This window comes from Dendrobates tinctorius, unplaced genomic scaffold (assembly GCF_039654945.1).
Source record: "Dendrobates tinctorius isolate UK_male_01 unplaced genomic scaffold, ASM3965494v1 ptg000143l, whole genome shotgun sequence".
NCBI lineage: Eukaryota > Metazoa > Chordata > Amphibia > Anura > Dendrobatidae > Dendrobates > Dendrobates tinctorius.
The window spans coordinates 196,174-216,508 of record NW_027361810.1 but is presented as its reverse complement, the minus strand read 5'-3'; the positions used below and the strand labels follow the sequence as shown (position 1 = coordinate 216,508).

Here is a 20,335-nt window from a genome sequence, read left to right as displayed (position 1 = left end):
TTGCAATTCTTGATTTTATTACAAATATTTCTAGCAATCACAATTTATATTATAATTTATGACATAATTAGGGTGGGGCTCGGCCCCTTTACTTCCGGCCGCCGCTCTGTAAGGTCCTCTGAAGGTCAGCTATATTGGCGTCCAGGGCAGCGAGGCCATTCCTGAAGTCCTGCTCATCGTGAGAGGTGAAGGTGGAAAAGGAGCATATGCTCCAATCTGGTTTTCCCTCATACTCTGAGCGCTCGCTGGGTGGATCGCCCCGGATCTGCAGTAAGACAGGGGGTGGATTTGACGGATGTGGGATTCTAGGTGCAGATGCTTCAAGCCTATGGTCGTGTTGAAGGGTCTTGGAGGTCAGATCGGATGTGTGGGGCATATGGCTTGAAGCTTCGAGGACGCCAGGATTCTTCTCCGAGAGTCTGATCTTATTGTCATCCTGATTGCCAGAGTCCAGGTCTCTGTCCACACTGTGAACCTTGGGTGGGGTGCACATCCGCCTCAGGGACACGTCGTACTTACATGGGCTACGCACTAAAGGCAGATACAAGGTGTCATCTGGCCGGGGCTCAGTGCTGGTTTGATAAAACGATTCATGCCCCAGTTCTTGTGGTTTGGACTTAGGGGGGCTGTAAGGGGGTGCCGCAGGACGAGCGCTTTGGGGGCCACCATTAGGGACATGTGCTTGACTGATCCTATAATCCTCGCTAACATCAGCTTTCGCCCCTTTCCCGCAGATTACCTGGGCACTGGGTGGGAGCAGAGGTCTATCAGAATATATGGGGTCCGTGCCTGTGAACACCTGGTCTGTCTCCAGCCTCTTCAGATAATTCAGTATAGAGGTGCTGGCAGGACCCTCCTCACTCTGGAGCTGTTGGTCATAGCTGCCCAGTGCTGCCCGTGTCAGGCTGGTGCCAGGCTTGTGTTTCGGTGTGTCTTTACCGAGATCGCAGAGCAGTTTGGCCATGCTGGCTTGTAGAGTCCTGTAAGGAGAAACAAACTTTAGAGAGACCAATCAAAATTCTGCACAATAACTCTGTGTAGGAGTACCATAAGTCCCAGGCTTCCCATGCAGCTCTGTAATAGATGCAGGTCCCATGGGTAACGGGACAACAGGTCCTACTGAATAGATGACCACGGCTGATTCGTTACCAGCACCGGTCGGTGCCTTGCGCAACGGGTCACCGCTGCTGCCAGAGATTGGCTGCAGGAATGGAAAAAAGCCACAGCACCACGGACAAAGAAATCGAATTGTCCAGACACCGACCACAGGAGGCAGAGCCATAAGACAGACGAACTGCGCAGTTTCTGTTACCCGTTTATTTCTATAGGAGTTATGGAAACAGTGTTTTCTATGGAGGTTATGGAAACAATGTAAGTTCAGCCACTTCCGGCTGTGTGCCTAGCCTACTTCCTACTTGGACAACCTCTTGTCATACCCTTAGCTTGGCCCCCATAAAATAATAAAGCTTCTACTCCCTCCCGATGCCGTTCCCACGGTGTTGGCACTCGTTCTCCCATTCTGCTGTTGTGACATGTAACACCAGCACCCAATCAGCGCTGCCGGCACAGTCTCCGCCTCTGGACAAATTGAACAGGAAGAGGAAGTCCGGGAGCAGTTGATCTCAGACTTCCTGCTCAATTCGACAGGAGACGGGGACAGTGCCGCTGCCGCTGATTGGTCACGATTGGGCCCAGGAATAGCGAGTGCCAACACAGCGGGAAGGGCGCCGGCACGGGAGGTCAGTTTAACTATTATTATTTATGAGGGCCAAACATTTTTATCAAGAAGGGGTGGTCCTAGTAGTGGACAACCTCTTTACATTGAGTAACCTCTTTATTGATCCTGGAGCGCTGCAACGGTCACTAGACAATGGCCCAAGGCTGACAGCATTGACACCTAGTAAATGAAAAACCAGGACGACGCTGGGAAGGGGGAAGCCATCTTTCTTACCGCGTGAGTTCTCGGAGACGGGCGACCTCTGCATCCCGCTGTCGCAGGGTAATCCCCAAAATCTGCTTCTCCTTCTCTGAAGCCTCCAACTGAAACTGGACGGACTTCATCTTCCCTGTGGCCTCATCCACTTCTAAAATACAGAAACATATTCAGGGCTTCTGGAAAAGCGATGGCATACTCAGTGTCAGGATCGTTACACTTAGGAGCTGCGTTATCATTCTTGCTCTTATATTAAACTTAGATGGGTTGTCCACTGCTGCACAAGCCTTTATTAATGCTAAGTGCCCCAGGTAATGAGTCATAAGTACACACGCCCAGGGCTGTGGAGTCAAAGTCGGTATAAAAGGAACCAACTCCGACTCCAATCATATATAATCCGTTGGGTGCAGTAGTACAATGCAGCATGTGCTGTAAATGTTTTCATAAGAATTTGGGAAAGTTCTGAAGTATCCTATAAATGTTGTTCTGTTCCTGATCTCATCATCTCGGCTTTTACTGGAGATGAATCTGTGCTGCACTTTATGTCCATGTTCAGTGGTGACTGATGCTGAGGAGTCGGAGTCAGATGTTTGGCTTACCAACTACGCAGCCCTGCACAATCCCCTCCTGGACAGGCGCCATTACCATATTGTTGCCGCTGTGTCTTCCGGCACTATGAGAGCTGCAGCCTGTTATGAATGGGTCACCGAGGAGGAGAGCAGGTCCAGGCTAAGCCACAGAAAACCAGAGAGGTTGGTACTTAAGCGGATTACAGACCCCTGATGCTATCCACACAACTAGCAGTAGCCGTGGAGCGTGCCTACGATGATCCTAGACGCCTCGGCACAGCCGAAGAACTAACTAATCTTAAAGCAAGAAAGGGGAAATCTAAACTGCTCCAGAGCAGACCCCAAAGGAATAGACAGCCCCCAAACATATATTGTCGGTGAGACAAGATGAAAACACAAACACAGGAAGGAAAATAGACTGAGCAAATGATGGGGCCCACACTGACTAGACACGACAGGAAAGGAAAGACACTGTCTGCAATCACGCAAAAAACCCTGCAAAAAGTCCAACACGTCTGATGCACAAAAACACTGAAGTCACACGACTTCGCCCCCCACTATATCAGCACTTTGTTATATTCTGAAAGCAGAGCAAAAAGAGGCCAATCTAACAGGGGATAAAACAAAATGGCACAAGCAGTAACATATGGGCGGTGATTCAGCACAGCCCCAGCCGGAGCTAGCTTACCCGCACCAAGAAGAGATAGACAAAACCAGATCAAATGCAAACAGAATAGCAAATACACAACTTAGCTGAACATGCAGGGACAGAGATGGAGACATCAGACCTCAGGAGGAACAGGAAGCAAATCACCAGCAGGGATAGAGGGAGTCGGCTGTCTTAAATCCCAATTTGAAACCCCAGATCTCCAATCGTCATCATCCTTGCCAGGTGGAAAGCCTCTGTCAATCAGATCAGCTCCATTACCTCCAGTAACCACCAGAGGGAGCCCAGAAAGAGAACTCGCAACCCCTCTGTCGATCTGACCAGCTCCACTACCTTCAGTAATAACCAGAGGGAGGCCAGAAAGCGAATTCACAACAGCAACCCATCAGTGGCCGCAGACTGTAAGGTCACACCACTCCTGCAGCCAATGTCACGTGGCGGCCGGGAGACACGGCAGCAACATCGTTGGATCACTTCTTCTTCTATTGTACCTTGGGCATTTCTTGCTGATCACTAGAACAGGCTTTGATGTGATGACCATCAGCCTATGCATTGTCTATGGGAGTGCCAAAGACAGTGGAGCCAAGTCTGACTGTCCTATAGACATTGAAAGGAGCGACAAAGACCAGGAAGCAGCCATTGCTTCAAGGCCCATCAGAGCCCAGTTATCAGGATTGATGGGGGTCCCAGCAATAAGATAGCACCTATCCTGTGGTCCTCCATACAGTTAAACACAACCATGCCATGTCAGTGTAGGAGTCCCCGCTTCTGTCCATGTAGGGGTGCAGAGCGTGCAGCGACGCCACCATGGGAGAGTATAAAACATTTACAAGTGGTCACTTGCCTTTCTTCACAGTAACAATTTCCCGTTCCTTCTCCTGGATGATCTGGGCCATCCGCCTGCTCTCTTCCCTCTGCGCCTCCATCGCTGTCAGCAGATCCCGATGTTCGCTCTGCGCAGACTCCAGCCCTTTCTGTAGGGCCTCATTCATGGACTGAAGTGAGGTCACTGCAGAGGACAGGACAAGTCTATGAGGACTTCGTATCATCTCGTCTACTCCAGCTGCGATCTGTAGACATCTGCAGATGTCGGGAAATTGTGAAATATCTTCAAGTATGTAAACAAGCACAGATGATTCAGGTTGCCGCCATCAACAGCAACATGTCTGCCCCCTTCCCCAATAGAAAAAATGGTTGAGGTCACAAAAACTATGTGCAAGAACCTATAAACAGGTCTGGGAGCCGTATCCTCAGACATCATAGCAAATAAACACACGATTCATCATGTCCGCTACTCAATCACAAAAAATCTGGAAAGAAAGTTTTCATTACTGGCAGCTCGGAGTGGTATAATCCAGGCCATTCAGGGGGGACAGTAGTGGGACCCCATCTTAGAGACAGATGCAAGAGGCAGAGGCCCCTGGTTCCTTGCAGGCCCAGACTTCCTGCTTGTATAATGCAATCTCATCACAGGGACATGTGATCGCTGCAGTCACGGGCAGTAGTGGATCACGGCTGCAGCTATCACATGTCCCTGCGACCAGACGTCATTGCTGCAACAGGAAGAAATACGGGGGTCCTTTATATATTTTACCTGCTGCCCAGACAGGGTCAGAGCCCGTCTCCATTACTGTGGTCTGGGTGCACCTGTATTCATAGATCCATCGTTTTAGAGAAAAGCATGCCTGGTGACAATCATGGGGCAGGGCGCCGATTTATGCCATTCGGGCAGCATGAATCAGGTGACAGGTTCCCTTTTAAACCAATCTAAACATCTGGTAAGAGTTTTTCTCCCCAGACACCCCTTTTATCCATATAGCCCCTTTAAGTGATTCACCTTCAGAGTTCTGCTCCTCAGTCCTCGTTCCTCGCTCCCGATCTCGGAGCTGTTGGTTGAGGATTCGTAATCTCCTGAAAATAATGAAGTTGGATACAGAAGGGTTAAACCATGATCATCTAAACCTGCAGCTTTATGATTTCTGCCCTGGAGGAGAAGAGCAGCGATATTACTCTTGATGCTCGGATATCAGCAGAGGAGCAGCTAGTATTTTTTTTTTTAACCATAAACTTTTTATTAATTTTAAATAGTCATATTTAACAATCATTTGGCCTCCAGTCATTGTACATTGTTACAAAAATTTCCTCAAAACATTAATCGGCTAAATATAATAATAATTTAACATAGCTAAATATTATAGGAAAAAGGGGAAAGGGAAGGAGTGCTGACATCAGATCATTCTACCCGTATATTACCAGGAATAGCTCTATTACATCTCTATGACCACAGTGTTTAGTCTGAATGATAGCTAGCATTATATTATTCAGTAAATGACATTTTAGACGTTTCTCCGCAATCCTGCTCACTCTGTACAGACAGTATGGAGCGATGTGCTAATTCTGGCCGCTGCATCACTCCACACGAGGGAGAAAAAAAAGGAATTCACAGATCCCTCTGAACGTAACATTGAGCCAGATGGATCTGAAAGAATCTGTCTCCATTAGGATGGCTGTGGTGGTTGATGAGACAATCACATCCACAGACGGGAGCTGCGGGAGTCGGGGTGCAGCTGCGAGCCTTTATCTGCAGACAATTAGGACTAGCCTTATATTGCGCACAATAATGATTTGCAGGGTGCCAGCTGCATTTTTTTCTTCTGCACCCCCATGGACTGCACGATTTCCCAGGTGCCATGGACAGCAGTGACCAGATAACAGGAGTCTGAAGGTCGCCTTATTCTGCATTCCTGCTCTACAGCCGGAGCAGTAAATGTCGACCTTATAGGAGCAGCTCTTGTCCCCAGATCTGCGTCTCGTGTGTGATCACACAATTATTGGGAGACTTACAGTCCGAGAGGAGCAGTCGAGATTTACAAATCGCAGAGCTGTACAGCATGAAGCCTCCACATGTTAGTTGCCTCTGTACTATACACCTGTACCGTTCCTGATGCCATCCTGGACGGGTAACTACAGGGGCGGATATGATCCTGGAGGACGATGACGACATGTTACCTGCGTAGCTGAGCATTCTCACTCCGCAGAGGCTGCAGCGCCAGGGCGATCTCTGCATGAACACTTATGTCGCTTACAGCAGCGGGCAGCAGAGAAACACGGTGCTCCAACTCCGTAACCAGACGCTTCGCCTCCTCATCACCTGCAGGGAACGGAGAGCAGAGCACAAAGTGAATCTTTACAACAATCGATAATTACCAATACATGTAGATTACGACTCTGCAGCAGTCACCTGGAAATCTCACACATCTACAACAGAATTTTACAGGAAAGGACTAATATCTGCAGTAAATGATCAACCAGAAAATGGGGATGAGAGGAGACAAAAGTCTGATCCCTCTGAACTTACAGCATGAATGGTCATGAAGGGTTAAAGGGTCTGGCGCTGCCATGTCCTGATATTGATGCCCTATTGGGAGATCTAGACAACCCCATTGACTTATTAAGGTTATCTGCACCGGTCTCGTCTCTGTGGCTGCGCACCCCACTTGGCAAAGCACATCCACTGCTACTCCAGGCTTGGCACCAGGCAGAGTCTGGGTTCACCTGGATGGTTTAGGTGGTTGTATTTGGCAGCCCCCACACGTCACTGAAGCCTGCCTGCCACTTTGTGCTATTAAGAGGGGTCACAATAAGAGGAACACCCCCTAATAGTCACACATACCGCGATCTGACACCAAGGACTTGATGTTTCCTAGCAAATATTTCACCGTCTGTATTTTCTTCTCCATCTTCTCGGGTGTCTTCTTATGTTTGCTAAAACTTGTTTGACAGCTGATATCTCGCACAGGCACGGCACCGGTAGCATCATCCTCGTCGCTCTCTGTCGGGGGTCCCCCTCTCTCACATTCAGACTCCCTTGTATATGCTGCTGCCTGGTTCTGTAAGTGGATTTCATTCTGTTGTAGCTGAGCTAAGTGAGCGGCCACACACTGCAGCAGACCCGAGTCCTGGATCAGGCTCTTGTAGTTATCCAATACATTGGCATGATGGGCTGCTTGGTAGCCGGTGGGCACCATGGTGTTATGAAGTGCTGGTGCTTGTATATTGCTGGGCAAGGCGAAAGCTGAGGATGCAGGTATGGAGGACGGAAAGTGAGTGATGCCCCCTGGTGGCACGGTCTGGTGGAAATCGGCATCACTGGAGCTCTATAAGACAAGGATAATGGTCAGACACTTCAACGTTCAATCACATAAAGTGATTCAGAATCCTGTGGCAAAAAATAAGGAAGCAAGAATATGAAATGTCACCTACCCAGAGATTTGCAGGATGTTGTGGGGTTGGTGTAGAGGTAGGCAGCCGACAGTTGTACCGAGCAGAAGCCTCAGGACCTGGGAAAGGTACAAGAGGAGACCGAGAAGTAGTAGAAGCAGAATATCCACCTCATGTGTCAGCTGGGAACTACCTGGAGCAGACGAAGCAGTGCAGGTCACCGGAGAGGACACACTGTTTAAGCGCTGCATCTGTGTAGTTACATGGTCCAAATTATGGGAAGGCACAATCAAAGGAGGAGAAGTCACACGGGGTCTCTGTGCCTCAGCACTACATAGCCCAGGGGCCACAGTCCTTCTGAAGCTTCCTAAAAAAAGAGAACAATGAAAAAAGGTATCAGAATTCCCGATACCTCGGACAAGCATAGCCACAGAGCTGACACTCATCATTAGGCTGCATAAGGATCATCCACTGATGATCCCACATTAGGTTCACGCTTCTCTAGAGCTTACCCTAAACCCCTGCCGATGTCAGACACTCACCCTTCTCCTTGTGGATGTGTGTGGCCGTCGCGTGCCTTCTCACCACAGTTTTCTTCGTTTTCATGGTGGAAGATCTGACATTCTCTTTGATGACAGGTCCTTTGTGAGACTTCAGCTGACTCTCTGCGTGATGGGAATAAACAGAAGTAGTGAATGTAGAGCTGCGGATACATCACTCACAGAGCCCGGATAGACCTGTACCTTTCACTTCACCTCCCAGAACCAGGGGAGAATTTGCACCTTTCACTTCACCCCCCAGAACCAGGGGAGAACTCGTATCTTTCACTTCACCCCCCCAGAACCAGGGGAGAACTCGTATCTTTCACTTCATCCCCCAGAACCAGGGGAGAACTCGCATCTTTCACTTCACCCCCCAGAACCAGGGGAGAGCCCGTATCTTTCACTTCACCCCCCAGAACCAGGGGAGAGCCCGTACTTTCCACTTCACCCCCCAGAACCAGGGGAGAACTCGTATCTTTCACTTCACCCCCCAGAACCAGGGGAGAAATCGCACATTCCACTTCACCCCCCAGAACCAGGGGAGAACTCTTATTTTTCACTTCACCCCTCAGAGCCCAGGGAGCTCGTACCTTTCACGTCACCCCCCAGAGCCTGGCGAGAGCTCGTACCTTTCACGTCACACTCTAACAGGTCATGTAGCAAAGCGGCACAACGGTCCAGACCGCGATTAATGACCAGAACCTGAAACAGAATGGTAGTATTAGCAACAATCCTCACATCTAGTTCTAAAACCACGGCCTGAAAATCCCCTGGAGTGTCCTCTCTGTCCCCTGAATATATGGATTCAAAATATTCGCAACTGAGAGTCCTCAGTGGTTGATACCTTTTAATGGCTAACTTTTCAGTTCGCCATTAAAAGGTACCAACCACTGAGGACTCTCAGTTCTGAATGTTTTTCTATCTACTGGCTAACACGGTACAAAGATATATATCTTTCCTGTATCTATATGGATTCAGTCATTTTTAGAGGTGAGTGAAACGATTCCCAGGTTCCTGGTCCAGAAGTCTGGTCACTACTCCCCGAGAACCACCTCCTACCTGCCACCATCCAAAGCTCCACATTAAGTAGCCAGCCTGGTGCGATGGCCTCATTGTGGTAGATTCCAACAAGTAAGAAGCAGGAGCGACCCGACGCTGCACCAATGTCCTGCGAATATATGAGCCGATCCCTAGTCAGCTTTGATATGTCTGGCTCTGGGAACACCGTGTGACAACCAATATGGCTACTGTTACAGTATCACAGGCACATAGAATGTATCCCTGTAGACGGCAGACACCATACTAGGAGTCAGCAGGTGTGGACATGCATGGTAAAGAAAAGTAAGTCCCCCCCCCCCGAAACTTCGCAATCATCACTGCTCTATCAGAACAGGATACTGGTTCCAACCCTCTCAGCCTCACCCACCGCAGCTGGTGCCATCACTTCACCAGCACAAAAGGTCCCTACCTGGTCTTCTGAGTCAGTGGAACAAAGTGAGTATCCAGAATCCACAGATGTAGCAGAGAATTTCCTTACTTCACCCTTAAAACTAGAGACAAAATGATAACGTTAACAAATTAATGTGCAGCAGAGCGAAGCTCGAGCCTACGCCCCAGAACTCCCCGGATGTTAAGAGACTGTGCAGAAGAACGAGGCGTGAGCCTGCACCCCAGATCCCCATGACAGTAAAAGACCTGTGCAGCAGAACGAGGCCCGAGAACCCTTCGGACAAGAGACGTGTGCAGTAGAACGAGGCCCGAGAACCCTCCGGACAAGAAAAGACGTGTGCAGCAGAACGAGGCCCGAGAACTCTCCGGACAAGAAGAGACGTGTGCAGCAGAACGAGGCCCAAGAACCCTCTGGACAAGAAGATACGTGTGCAGCAGAACGAGGCCCAAGAACCCTCCGGACAAGAAGCTACGTGTGCAGCAGAACGAGGCCCGAGAACCCTCCGGACAAGAAGAGACGTGTGCAGCAGAACGAGGCCCAAGAACCCTCTGGACAAGAAGATACGTGTGCAGCAGAACGAGGCCCAAGAACCCTCCGGACAAGAAGCTACGTGTGCAGCAGAACGAGGCCCAAGAACCCTCCGGACAAGAAGAGACGTGTGCAGCAGAACGAGGCCCAAGAACCCTTCGGTCAAGAAGAGACGTGTGCAGCAGAACGAGGCCCGAGAACCCTCCGGACAAGAAGAGACGTGTGCAGCAGAGTGGAGTCAGAGTGTGCAGAGTGGAGTCAGAGTCTGCGCCCCAGATCCACCAGGACAGTAAAAGAGGTGTGCAGCAGAACGAGGCCCAAGAACCCTCTGGACAAGAAGAGATGTGTGCAGCAGAGTGGGGCCCGAGGTTGCACCCCGAGTCTGCACCCCAGAACCCCCTTGACAGGAAGAGACGTGCAGCAGAATGAGGCCCGAGCCTGCGCCCGAGGACACTCCACTCACCCCTTCTTACAGGTTACGGGTCGCAGTGGCAGACGTCCAGAAGAGAGAGCCTGAAACAAGATTTCAAACGTTAAAGGGAATGTGTCAGTGATTGTTCTCCTGAGCAGTCTATATGGGCCGCAGGTCAGAGGAAGCTGAATAACATGACACCATGATACCTGCATCCACTGTCTTGGAGAAATACACCTTTTGTTATAGGTAAATGAGCTGTTAGAAACTATGGGCGGTGCATAGATCACCCTAAGTCTCCGCCTCCAGAGCGTATTATTATTATTTATTTATATAGCGCCATTAATTCCATGGTGCTGTACATGAGAAGGGGTTACATACAAAGTTATAGATATCGTTAACAGTAAACAAGTTTCCACAACAAATTTACAATGACAAACTGGTACAGAGGTGTTAGGGCTGAAATGAGCATGTTAGTGAGGTTGGGGAGCAGGTGGGAAGGGATGGGGTCAAGTGCATCGTGATTTGGAAAGGAGATGAGTAAGCTCTCCTTCAGTGATGCTGGAGAGGGAGGTTATTAGGGAAGGGCAGAGGTCTGGTATGTGGAGCGGTTGGGGTGGAACTGTAAAGGTTTGCCTTGTTTAGTCAATCTTGTTTTTGAAGTAGGTGGCAAAGTCCTCAGCAGAGATGAGGGGAGTTGGAGGTGGCAGTGGTGGGCGGACGAGAGAGTTGAATGTGCTGAACAGTTGTTTTATAGGTCTGTTTAGCAGAGATGAGGGCTGATTTAAAGGCAAGTGTAGCTTGTTTGAAAGCAGTGAAGCCGTCTGGCAGGCGTGTTTTCTTCCAACGCCGCTCTGCGACCCTGGATGCTTGTCGAAGTTTTTTGGTAAGGTTGTTGTGCCAGGGTTGCCTATTGGTTTGTCGCACTTTGCCATGCATGAGAGGAGCGACTGAGTCTATGGCTGATGTGAGGGTGGCGTTGTAGAAAGCGGTGGCACTGTCCGTGTTGTGGACTGAAGATATGGAGGACAGAGGTAGAAGAGAGTCTGTGAATGTCTAGGTGTGCAGGGTTTCTGCAAGGATGTGCTAGTGGCTGGACATGGGGGGCAGGTGAGAAGGACAAGGATGAGAAGGTGAGTAGATGGTGGTCAGATGGGAGAAGGGAGAGGTTGTGAGATTAGATAGGGAACAGAGGCGGGTGAAGATGAGGTCTAATGTATGTCCATCTGTGTGGGTGGCTGTGGAGGACCACTGAGTAAGTCCAAAGGATGAGGTAAGTGACAGGAGTTTGGAGGTTGGTGGGTGTCAATGGGGATGTTGAAGTCCCCCATGATGATGGTGGGGATGTCAGCAGAGAGAAAGTGGAGGAGCCAGGTGGAAAATTGGTCAATGAAGGTAGTGGCTGAGCCCAGTGGTCGGTATATGACAGCTATTTGGAGATTAGAGGGAGAGTAGATACGGACAGAGTGAACCTCGAAAGAAGGGAGGATAAGGGAGGGTGGGGGGTGGATAGGGTTGAAGGAGCAGTTTTTAGAAAGGAGGAAGCCCACTCCTCCGCCATGTCTGTTGCCAGGGTGAGGAGTGTGGGTAAAGTGGAGGCCACCATAACTCAGTGCGGCCGAGGAGGCTGTGTCAGGGGGTGTCAGCCAGGTCTCAATGAGGGCCAGGAAGGAAAGGTTGCGGGAGGTAAAGAGGTCGTGGATCACGTGGAGCTTGTTGCAGATGGAGTGAGCATTCCAAAGTGCCCCAGAAAGAGGGTGCGGGAGGGAGGGGGTCAGTGGCACGGGTTTTAAGTGTGAGAGATTGCGGTAGTTTCTCTTAGTGTGAGAAAGATAGGGGTGAGGATTAGTGGAATGTATGAGGCAGGGGGGGGGGCCAGGATTGGGGGATATGTCACCAGCAGTGAGAAGAAGCAGAGAAAGGGAAAGTAGGTGGGTGAAGGAGAGTGATCGTTTTGTAGTGTATGTCAGTAGGAGAGGTCTGAGGTTAAGGAGTATGTCTGCAGATAAAGTGAGGTGGGGGGGTAAGAGGGAGGGGGAGATAGTTATTTGGTTTGAGGGTGCAGGGGTTTGGGGATAGCGAAGGAGAGTGAAGATTAGTGGAGCAAAAACGTTGATGGCAAATGTGAGCATGGTCCTCCCGTCTCTCCTCCGCTCTCCGCCCTCCCGTCTCTCCTCCGCTCCCCGCCCTCCCGTCTCTCCTCCGCTCCCCAATCCTTACCCTCCCCGGTCCTCCCCCTCCTGCCTCTCCTCTGCTCCCACTCCCGTCTCTCCTCCGCTCCCTGGTCCTCTCCCTCCCGTCTCTCCTCCGCTCCCTGGTCCTCCCCCTCCAGTCTCTCCTCCGCTCCCCGGCCCTCCCCCTCCAGTCTCTCCTCCGCTCCCCGGCCCTCCCCCTCCCGTCTCTCCTCCGCTCCGCTCCCCGATCCTCCGCCTCCCCTCCCCGGTCCTCGCCCTCCCGTCTCTCCTCCGCTCCCCGGTCCTCCCCCTCCCGTCTTTCCTCCGCTCCCCGGTCCTCGCCCTCCCTTCTTTCCTCCCCCTCCCGTCTCTCCTCCGCTCCCCGGTCCTCCCGTCTCTCTTTCGCTCCCTGGTCCTCCCCCTCCCGTCTCTCCTCCGCTCCCCGGTCCTCCCCCTCCCGTCTTTCCTCCGCTCCCCGGTCCTCCCCCTCCCGTCTTTCCTCCGCTCCCCGGTCCTCGCCCTCCCGTCTTTCCTCCGCTCCCCGGTCCTCGCCCTCCCGTCTTTCCTCGCCCTCCCGTCTCTCCTCCGCTCCCCGGTCCTCCCGTCTCTCTTTCGCTCCCTGGTCCTCCCCCTCCCGTCTCTCCTCCGCTCCCCGTTCCTCTGCTCCCTCCCGTCTCTCCTCCGCTCCCCGGTCCTCCCCCTCCCGTCTTTCCTCCGCTCCCCGGTCCTCCCCCTCCCGTCTTTCCTCCGCTCCCCAGTCCTCGCCCTCCCGTCTTTCCTCCCCCTCCCGTCTCTCCTCTGCTCCCTCCCGTCTCTCCTCTGCTCCCTCCCGTCTCTCCTCTGCTCCCTCCCGTCTCTCCTCCGCTCCCCGGTCCCCACCCTCCCGTCTCTCCTCCGCTCCCCGGTCCCCACCCTCCCGTCTCTCCTCCGCTCCCCACCCTCCCGTCTCTCCTCCGCTCCCCGGTCCTCTGCTCCCTCCCGTCTTTCCTCGCCCTCCCGTCTTTCCTCGCCCTCCCGTCTTTCCTCCGCTCCCCGGTCCTCCCCCTCCCGTCTTTCCTCCGCTCCCCGGTCCTCCCCCTCCCGTCTTTCCTCCCCCTCCCGTCTATCCTCTGCTCCCTCCCATCTCTCCTCCGCTCCCCGGTCCTCCCGTCTCTCCTCCGCTCCCCGATCCCCACCCTCCCGTCTCTCCTCCGCTCCCCGGTCCTCACCCTCCCGTCTCTCCTCCGCTCCCCGGTCCTCCCTCTCCCGTCTCTCCTCTGCTCCCTCCCGTCTCTCCTCCGCTCCCCGGTGGCCACCCTCCCGTCTCTCCTCCGCTCCCCCGTCCTCACCCTCCCGTCTCTCCTCCGCTCCCCGGTCCTCACCCTCCCGTCTTTCCTCCGCTCCCCGGTCCTCCCGTCTCTCCTCCGCTCCCTGGTCCTCCCCCTCCCGTCTCTCCTCCGCTCCCCGGTCCTCCCCCTCCCGTCTTTCCTCCGCTCCCCGGTCCTCCCGTCTCTCCTCCGCTCCCTGGTCCTCCCCCTCCCGTCTCTCCTCCGCTCCCCGGTCCTCCCCCTCCCGTCTCTCCTCCGCTCCCCGGTCCTCCCCCTCCAGTCTCTCCTCCGCTCCCCGGTCCTCCCGTCTCTCCTCCGCTCCCCGGTCCTCCCGTCTCTCCTCCGCTCCCCACCCTCCCGTCTATCCTCCGCTCCCCGGTCCTCACCCTCCCGTCTCTCCTCCACTCCCCGGTCCTCCCTCTCCCGTCTCTCCTCTGCTCCCTCCCGTCTCTCCTCCGCTCCCCGGTCCCCACCCTCCCGTCTCTCCTCCGCTCCCCGGTCCTCACCCTCCCGTCTCTCCTCCGCTCCCCGGTCCTCACCCTCCCGTCTCTCCTCCGCTCCCCGGTCCTCACCCTCCCGTCTCTCCTTCGCTCCCCCGTCCTCACCCTCCCGTCTCTCCTCCGCTCCCCCGTCCTCACCCTCCCGTCTTTCCTCCGCTCCCCGGTCCTCCCGTCTCTCCTCCGCTCCCTGGTCCTCCCCCTCCCGTCTCTCCTCCGCTCCCCGGTCCTCCCCCTCCCGTCTCTCCTCCGCTCCCCGGTCCTCCCCCTCCAGTCTCTCCTCCGCTCCCCGGTCCTCCCCCTCCAGTCTCTCCTCTGCTCCCCGGTCCTCCCGTCTCTCCTCCGCTCCCCGGTCCTCCCGTCTCTCCTCCGCTCCCCGGTCCTCCCGTCTATCCTCCGCTCCCCGGTCCTCACCCTCCCGTCTCTCCTCCGCTCCCCGGTCCTCCCTCTCCCGTCTCTCCTCTGCTCCCTCCCGTCTCTCCTCCGCTCCCCGGTCCCCACCCTCCCGTCTCTCCTCCGCTCCCCGATCCTCACCCTCCCGTCTCTCCTCCGCTCCCCGGTCCTCACCCTCCCGTCTCTCCTCCGCTCCCCACCCTCCCGTCTCTCCTCCGCTCCCCGGTCCTCATCCTCCCGTCTTTCCTCCGCTCCCCGGTCCTCCCGTCTCTCCTCCGCTCCCCGGTCCTCCCGTCTCTCCTCCGCTCCCCGGACCTCGCCCTCCCGTCTCTCCTCCGCTCCCCGGTCCTCCCCCTCCCGTCTCTCCTCCGCTCCCCGGTCCTCCCGTCTCTCCTCCGCTCCCCGGTCCTCACCCTCCCGTCTCTCCTCCGCTCCCCGGTCCTCCCTCTCCCGTCTCTCCTCCGCTCCCCGGTCCTCTGCTCCCTCCCGTCTTTCCTCGCCCTCCCGTCTCTCATCCGGTCCTCCCCCTCCCGTCTCTCCTCCGCTCCCCGGTCCTCGCCCTCCCGTCTTTCCTCCGCTCCCCGGTCCTCCCCCTCCCGTCTTTCCTCCGCTCCCCGGTCCTCCCCTCCCCGGTCCTCCCCCTCCCGTCTCTCCTCCGCTCCCCGGTCCCTCTGCTCCCTCCGCTCCCCGGTCCCCACCCTCCCGTCTCTCCTCCGCTCCCCGGTCCTCACCCTCCCGTCTCTCCTCCGATCCCCGGTCCTCACCCTCCCGTCTCTCCTCCGCTCCCCGGTCCTCACCCTCCCGTCTTTCCTCCGCTCCCCGGTCCTCCCGTCTCTCCTCCGCTCCCCGGTCCTCGCCCTCCCGTCTCTCCTCCGCTCCCCGGTCCTCGCCCTCCCGTCTCTCCTCCGCTCCCCGGTCCTCCCCCTCCCGTCTCTCCTCCGCTCCCCGGTCCTCCCGTCTCTCCTCCGCTCCCCGGTCCTCCCGTCTCTCCTCCGCTCCCCGGTCCTCCCGTCTCTCCTCCGCTCCCCGGTCCTCCCGTCTCTCCTCCGCTCCCCGGTCCTCCCGTCTCTCCTCCGCTCCCCGGTCCTCACCCTCCCGTCTCTCCTCCGCTCCTCACCCTCCCGTCTCTCCTCCGCTCCCCGGTCCTCACCCTCCCGTCTCTCCTCCGCTCCCCGGTCCTCGCCCTCCCGTCTCTCCTCCGCTCCCCGGTCCTCGCCCTCCCGTCTCTCCTCCGCTCCCCGGTCCTCGCCCTCCCGTCTCTCCTCCGCTCCCCGGTCCTCGCCCTCCCGTCTCTCCTCCGCTCCCCGGTCCTCGCCCTCCCGTCTCTCCTCCGCTCCCCGGTCCTCCTCCCGTCTCTCCTCCGCTCCCCGGTCCTCTGCTCCCTGCCGTCTTTCCTCGCCCTCCCGTCTCTTCTCCGCTCCCCGGTCCTCCTCCCGTCTCTCCTCCGCTCCCCGGTCCTCACCTTCCCGGCTCGGCCTCCAGCTCTCGCCATCCTCGGACAATGTGACAGCTTCAGTTTCTCGTTCTTGCCGCGCCGGAAGTGTCGCCTTGGAAACTAACGACAACCGGAAGCTCCGTGCAGCGGCGCTCAGAGGCGGGAAGCCTGTGCCGCCCACGTGACCGGAAGTGTTAGTTCCGTCATCTCTGTTGTAGTTTCAGTTGTTTTTACCTCAGGTTAGTGTTCGGGAAGGCGATGGCTCCAACACTCACTGCCGCTCCGCAGGGGCCCGGTCCTGGGAGGTTTGTGAGGCGCTGTGATAAAGTCTAGGACTATTTCTTTATCTCTGTCCCTGTTGTATGTGTCCGTATAGTGAGGGCCCCGCGGGTGAGGGCATTACTGAGAGTGACGCCCCAGCAGAAGACGTGACGAGAGATCGACGCGGAACATCACGGGTCCGCCTGCCAGGGCTGACGGCCAAGACCCCCGTAAGTCACCAGGACACAGCGGAGAGGAGACCTCGCCGGACCCCCGACGTCTCCACAGAAGAGCCTCGCGGCCACGGGGTCTCAGACTGTCTCCATTAGGACCCCCATACCGGACTGAGGACCTGGGTGGTCCGGAATCATGTGGCTTAGTAATGTCATGTACGGGCGGTCCGGGGGTCTGTGGTGTGGACAGGATGGAGGGCGGCGGCGGCTCCCCCCACCCACACACACTGGAGGCTCCCTCTCACACACACACACACACACGGCTTCCTCACCCACACACACACACCAGAGGCTCCAAACACAAGGAGGCTGCACACACACACGCTCCCAACACACACCGGAGGCTTTCCCCCCCCCACACACACACACACACACACACACACACACACACACACACACACGCGCATGCTGGAGGCTTCCACCCCCCCCCCCACACATGCTCCACACACACACACCGGAGGCGCTTCCCCCCCCAACACACACGCTGGAGGCTTCCACCCCCCCCCCCACACATGCTCCACACACACACACCGGAGGCGCTTCCCCCCCCAACACACACGCTGGAGGCTTGCCCCCCCACACATGCTCCACACACACACCGGAGGCGCTGCCCACCACATACCAGAGGCTTCCCCCCCCACCCACATACACACGCGCTGGAGGCTTCCCCCCCCCCCCCTCACGTGCTGGAGGCTCCCCCCCCCCACACAAGGAGGCTGCCCACACACACACACCGGAGGCTCGCCCCACACACACTGGAGGCGCTGGCTCCACAGACTCACCGGAGGCTCCTCACACACAGAGGCCCTGCCTGTCCAGGCATAATGGACAATCATGTAATGGGGAGGGGGGGCTTTAGACCATGGTGGATATTATCATTAACCCCTCGCCACCAGAGATGTTAACCCTCGTGCCCGTCCTCACAAGGGTCATTCCTGACCTTCCCTCCATCAGACACCTGGTGAACGGTCGGCGCGGTGACTCCAATGGGGGACGTTCATTGATCTCTGCCGCGAGCTCCAGCAGATGTGATGTCAATCTTCCATTCACTGATAATGCTGTCCTGACAGTCTGGACGCCGGCCGCGCTTCATGTTACTCCACTATTCAGCCATACATGCTCCAGTTTTAGGCTGAGTTCACACGTGGCGTTTTTTTCACGTTTCCGCGGCGGTTTTAACCGCGCGATTTTGCCGCGAAAACGCGAAAAATAAGCATCCCATGCATTCCTATGGGATTCCACAATGCTGTGCTAATGCTGCGGTTTTTACCGCGGCGCAATCGCTTCACAGTAAAAACCGCAGCATGCTCATTAATTTGCGGAATCGCGGTGATCCCTCACCCATAGGAATGCATTGTTCCGCTTATTTCCCGCATGTGGCTGTGCACACCATGCGGAAAGTAAGCAGAACAATTGCGGATGGTACCCATGGTCCGAAGGAGAGGAGACTGTCCTCCGGGCTTTGGGTACCATATCCCTGTAAAAAATAGAATTTAAAATAAAAAATATTGTTATTCTCACCCTCCGACGTCCCGCGCAGCCTTCCCGCTTCTCTTCACGCTCCGGTCCCAGTAGTCCTTTGCGAAAATGCTCGCGATGACGTCCACTCTTGCGGGATCGCGAAGTCTCGCGGTCATTCGCGCGACGTCATCGCGAATAACCGCGAGACGTCACGATCCCGCGAGAACTGACGTCATCGCGGGCATTTTCGCAAAGGATTACTGGGAATGGATGCGCGGGACGTCGGAAGGTAAGAATAACACCATTTATTTTTTTTTTTTACATTCTATCTTTTACTACTGAGGCCGCATAGGCGGCCTCAGTAGTAAAAAGTTGGTCACACTTGTCAAACACTATGTATGGCGACTGTGACCAACCTGTCAATCAGTTCTTTAAGCGATGCTACAGATCGCTTGGAAAACGCTAGCATTCTGCAAGCTAATTACGCTTGCAAAATGCTATTTTTTCCGCTGGAAAATCGCGGGAATTTAAAATGCGATTTTCCCGCGGACTGGAATTCCGGAATTCTCGCGGTAATTTCCGCGAGAGTTCCGTTACGTGTGCACTTAGCCTCATGGTTTCTGCGTTGTTTCCCTTGTGCCGACTCCTGGTGACTTTGGGACACAGCTCCTACCAGTATATTTGCTCAGTTTGCGCTAGAATTCAGCCGCGTTTTTGGTGGAAATTGAAAAGCGTTGCAGATGTTAAAATTTGCTCCTCAACGATTCTTAGTTGCAGAATTAATTTCGCTGTAATACAGGGGAATTTGCGGCAAATCCACAGCATAGTATGCGTGCAATATGTAAGATTTACTGTTGGAAATACACGGGGACAATTAAGGGACAGAGATTTTTTTTTTTTGTCAGAATCTGACTGCACAATGTGAATAGGCTCAGACGTTTGTGAACAGCGATTCCTCCTCAGTGATTTCTCCTTCATGGATGGATAATGAGCTCCTGATCTGCTGCCGCTCCTTTCTGGTGTGTGAGATGCAAGTAACTTCCCCGATCTCAGTCATTTATCCCCATCTTTATCTGAAGTGCCTGAATCTCACAGCTCCAACCCCATAAATGCTTTGTAGATTGTGGCGGCGGTAGGTGCCAGCCAGGAGAAGCATCCTGCAGCACAATAACCCAGGAGATGACAAGAGACTTGTCAGCTCCAAAAAGGCTAAGTGGTGTTCTGTCAAAGGAAAAGATAAAAGAGAAGAAAAAAGGAGAATGAGGCTTGCAAGTGGGGCGTCTGCAGAGCGGGGAAGATGGGTCAGGGGCTGACGGAGCGAAGGAAAGAAGATGAAAGCTCCAGAGGTCACAGACTGCTACTACAGCACTGCCTGAGAGGAGGTGCAGCACGAATAGTAGAGGCGGAAAGGACGGCAGCAACTGAAGGTTAACGGCTTGATATCGACCCCAGCAGACTGAGCCGCTGCATCACTGGAGAGGGTTTAATGGGACATCTGACTCTTCTGTGTGGCCAATTCATGTGCAGTTTTGTTAATAACTGTTTATTGATGTTAATTATATATTCTCCAATCGGCCAAAACAGAAAATACTGCTGACCGATGTTATAACACTGGTGACAATGGCGCTTGTCCGGGACTGATACATTGGCAGCAAGTGATCAGTCTTTTCTTGTAGTTGATGTGTTGGAAGCTGGAAAATTCAGCAAATTAAGGATGAGAGCGGCTGTAATAAGGGCTAAATAGTGATGCCTCCAAAACGACGAATCTTGTGGGGTGTTCCCGGTATACAGCAGGTCCTGTGGGGAGTTCCCAGTATACAGCAGATCTTGTGGGGTGTTCCCGGTATGCAGCAGATGTGGGGTGATCCCAGTATACAGCAGATCTTGTGGGTTGTTCCCAGTATACAGCAGGTCCTGTGGTGAGATCCCAGTATACAGCAGGTCCTGTGGAGAGATCCCAGTATACAGCAGGTCCTGTGGAGAGATCCCAGTATACAGCAGGTCCTGTGGAGAGATCCCAGTATACAGCAGGTCCTGTGGAGAAATCCCAGTATACAGCAGGTCCTGTGGAGAGATCCCAGTATACAGCAGGTCTTGCGGGGTGTTTCCATCATACAGCAGGTCCTGTGAGGAGTTCCCAGTATACAGCAGGTACTGTGGGATGTTCCCAGTATACGGCAGATCTTGTGGGGTGTTCCCGGTATGCAGCAGATGTGGGGTGATCCCAGTATACAGCAGATCTTGTGGGTTGT

At 54.6% G+C, this 20,335-nt stretch overlaps 2 protein-coding genes across 4 annotated transcripts in view; one reads left to right on the top strand and one right to left on the bottom strand.

The window, feature by feature from the left end:
- Positions 1-16,306, bottom strand: CCDC14 (coiled-coil domain containing 14). 2 transcript variants are annotated; one of them, XM_073545261.1, is made up of 13 exons: positions 16,156-16,306; positions 10,374-10,423; positions 9,401-9,482; positions 8,562-8,634; positions 7,933-8,055; positions 7,584-7,757; positions 7,433-7,509; positions 6,843-7,326; positions 6,179-6,320; positions 5,007-5,080; positions 4,014-4,178; positions 1,952-2,084; positions 1-980 (listed from the first exon to the last, which is right to left on the bottom strand). In XM_073545261.1, exons 1-13 carry the CDS (start codon positions 16,183-16,185, stop codon positions 89-91), a joined length of 2,499 nt encoding a protein of 832 aa, XP_073401362.1. In that variant the 5' UTR covers positions 16,186-16,306; the 3' UTR covers positions 1-88. The 2 variants fall into 2 exon arrangements, with proteins under 2 accessions (XP_073401362.1, XP_073401363.1); XM_073545262.1 differs by lacking the exons at positions 9,401-9,482; positions 10,374-10,423; positions 16,156-16,306 and adding an exon at positions 8,992-9,095.
- The window catches only part of LOC141049132 (kalirin-like), a 159,265-nt gene continuing 155,219 nt past the window's right edge, over positions 16,290-20,335 (top strand). The window contains exons 1-2 of one of the 2 annotated variants that reach the window (XM_073545270.1): positions 16,290-16,367; positions 16,505-16,619. The gene's annotated coding sequence lies outside the window, so the exon portion shown is untranslated. The other variant, XM_073545269.1, reaches the window with a different exon arrangement.

Bases quoted from the DNA above. Each gene is read 5' to 3' on its own strand.
- CCDC14 (XM_073545261.1), bottom strand. From the start codon at position 16,185: ATGGCGAGAGCTGGAGGCCGAGCCGGGAAG. The intron at 9,483-10,373 runs GTGAGTGGAGTG...TTTTGTCTCTAG, and splicing joins CCCGTAACCTGTAAGAAGGG to TTTTAAGGGTGAAGTAAGGA. The intron at 7,758-7,932 runs GTGAGTGTCTGA...CTCTTTTTTTAG, and splicing joins ACACATCCACAAGGAGAAGG to GAAGCTTCAGAAGGACTGTG.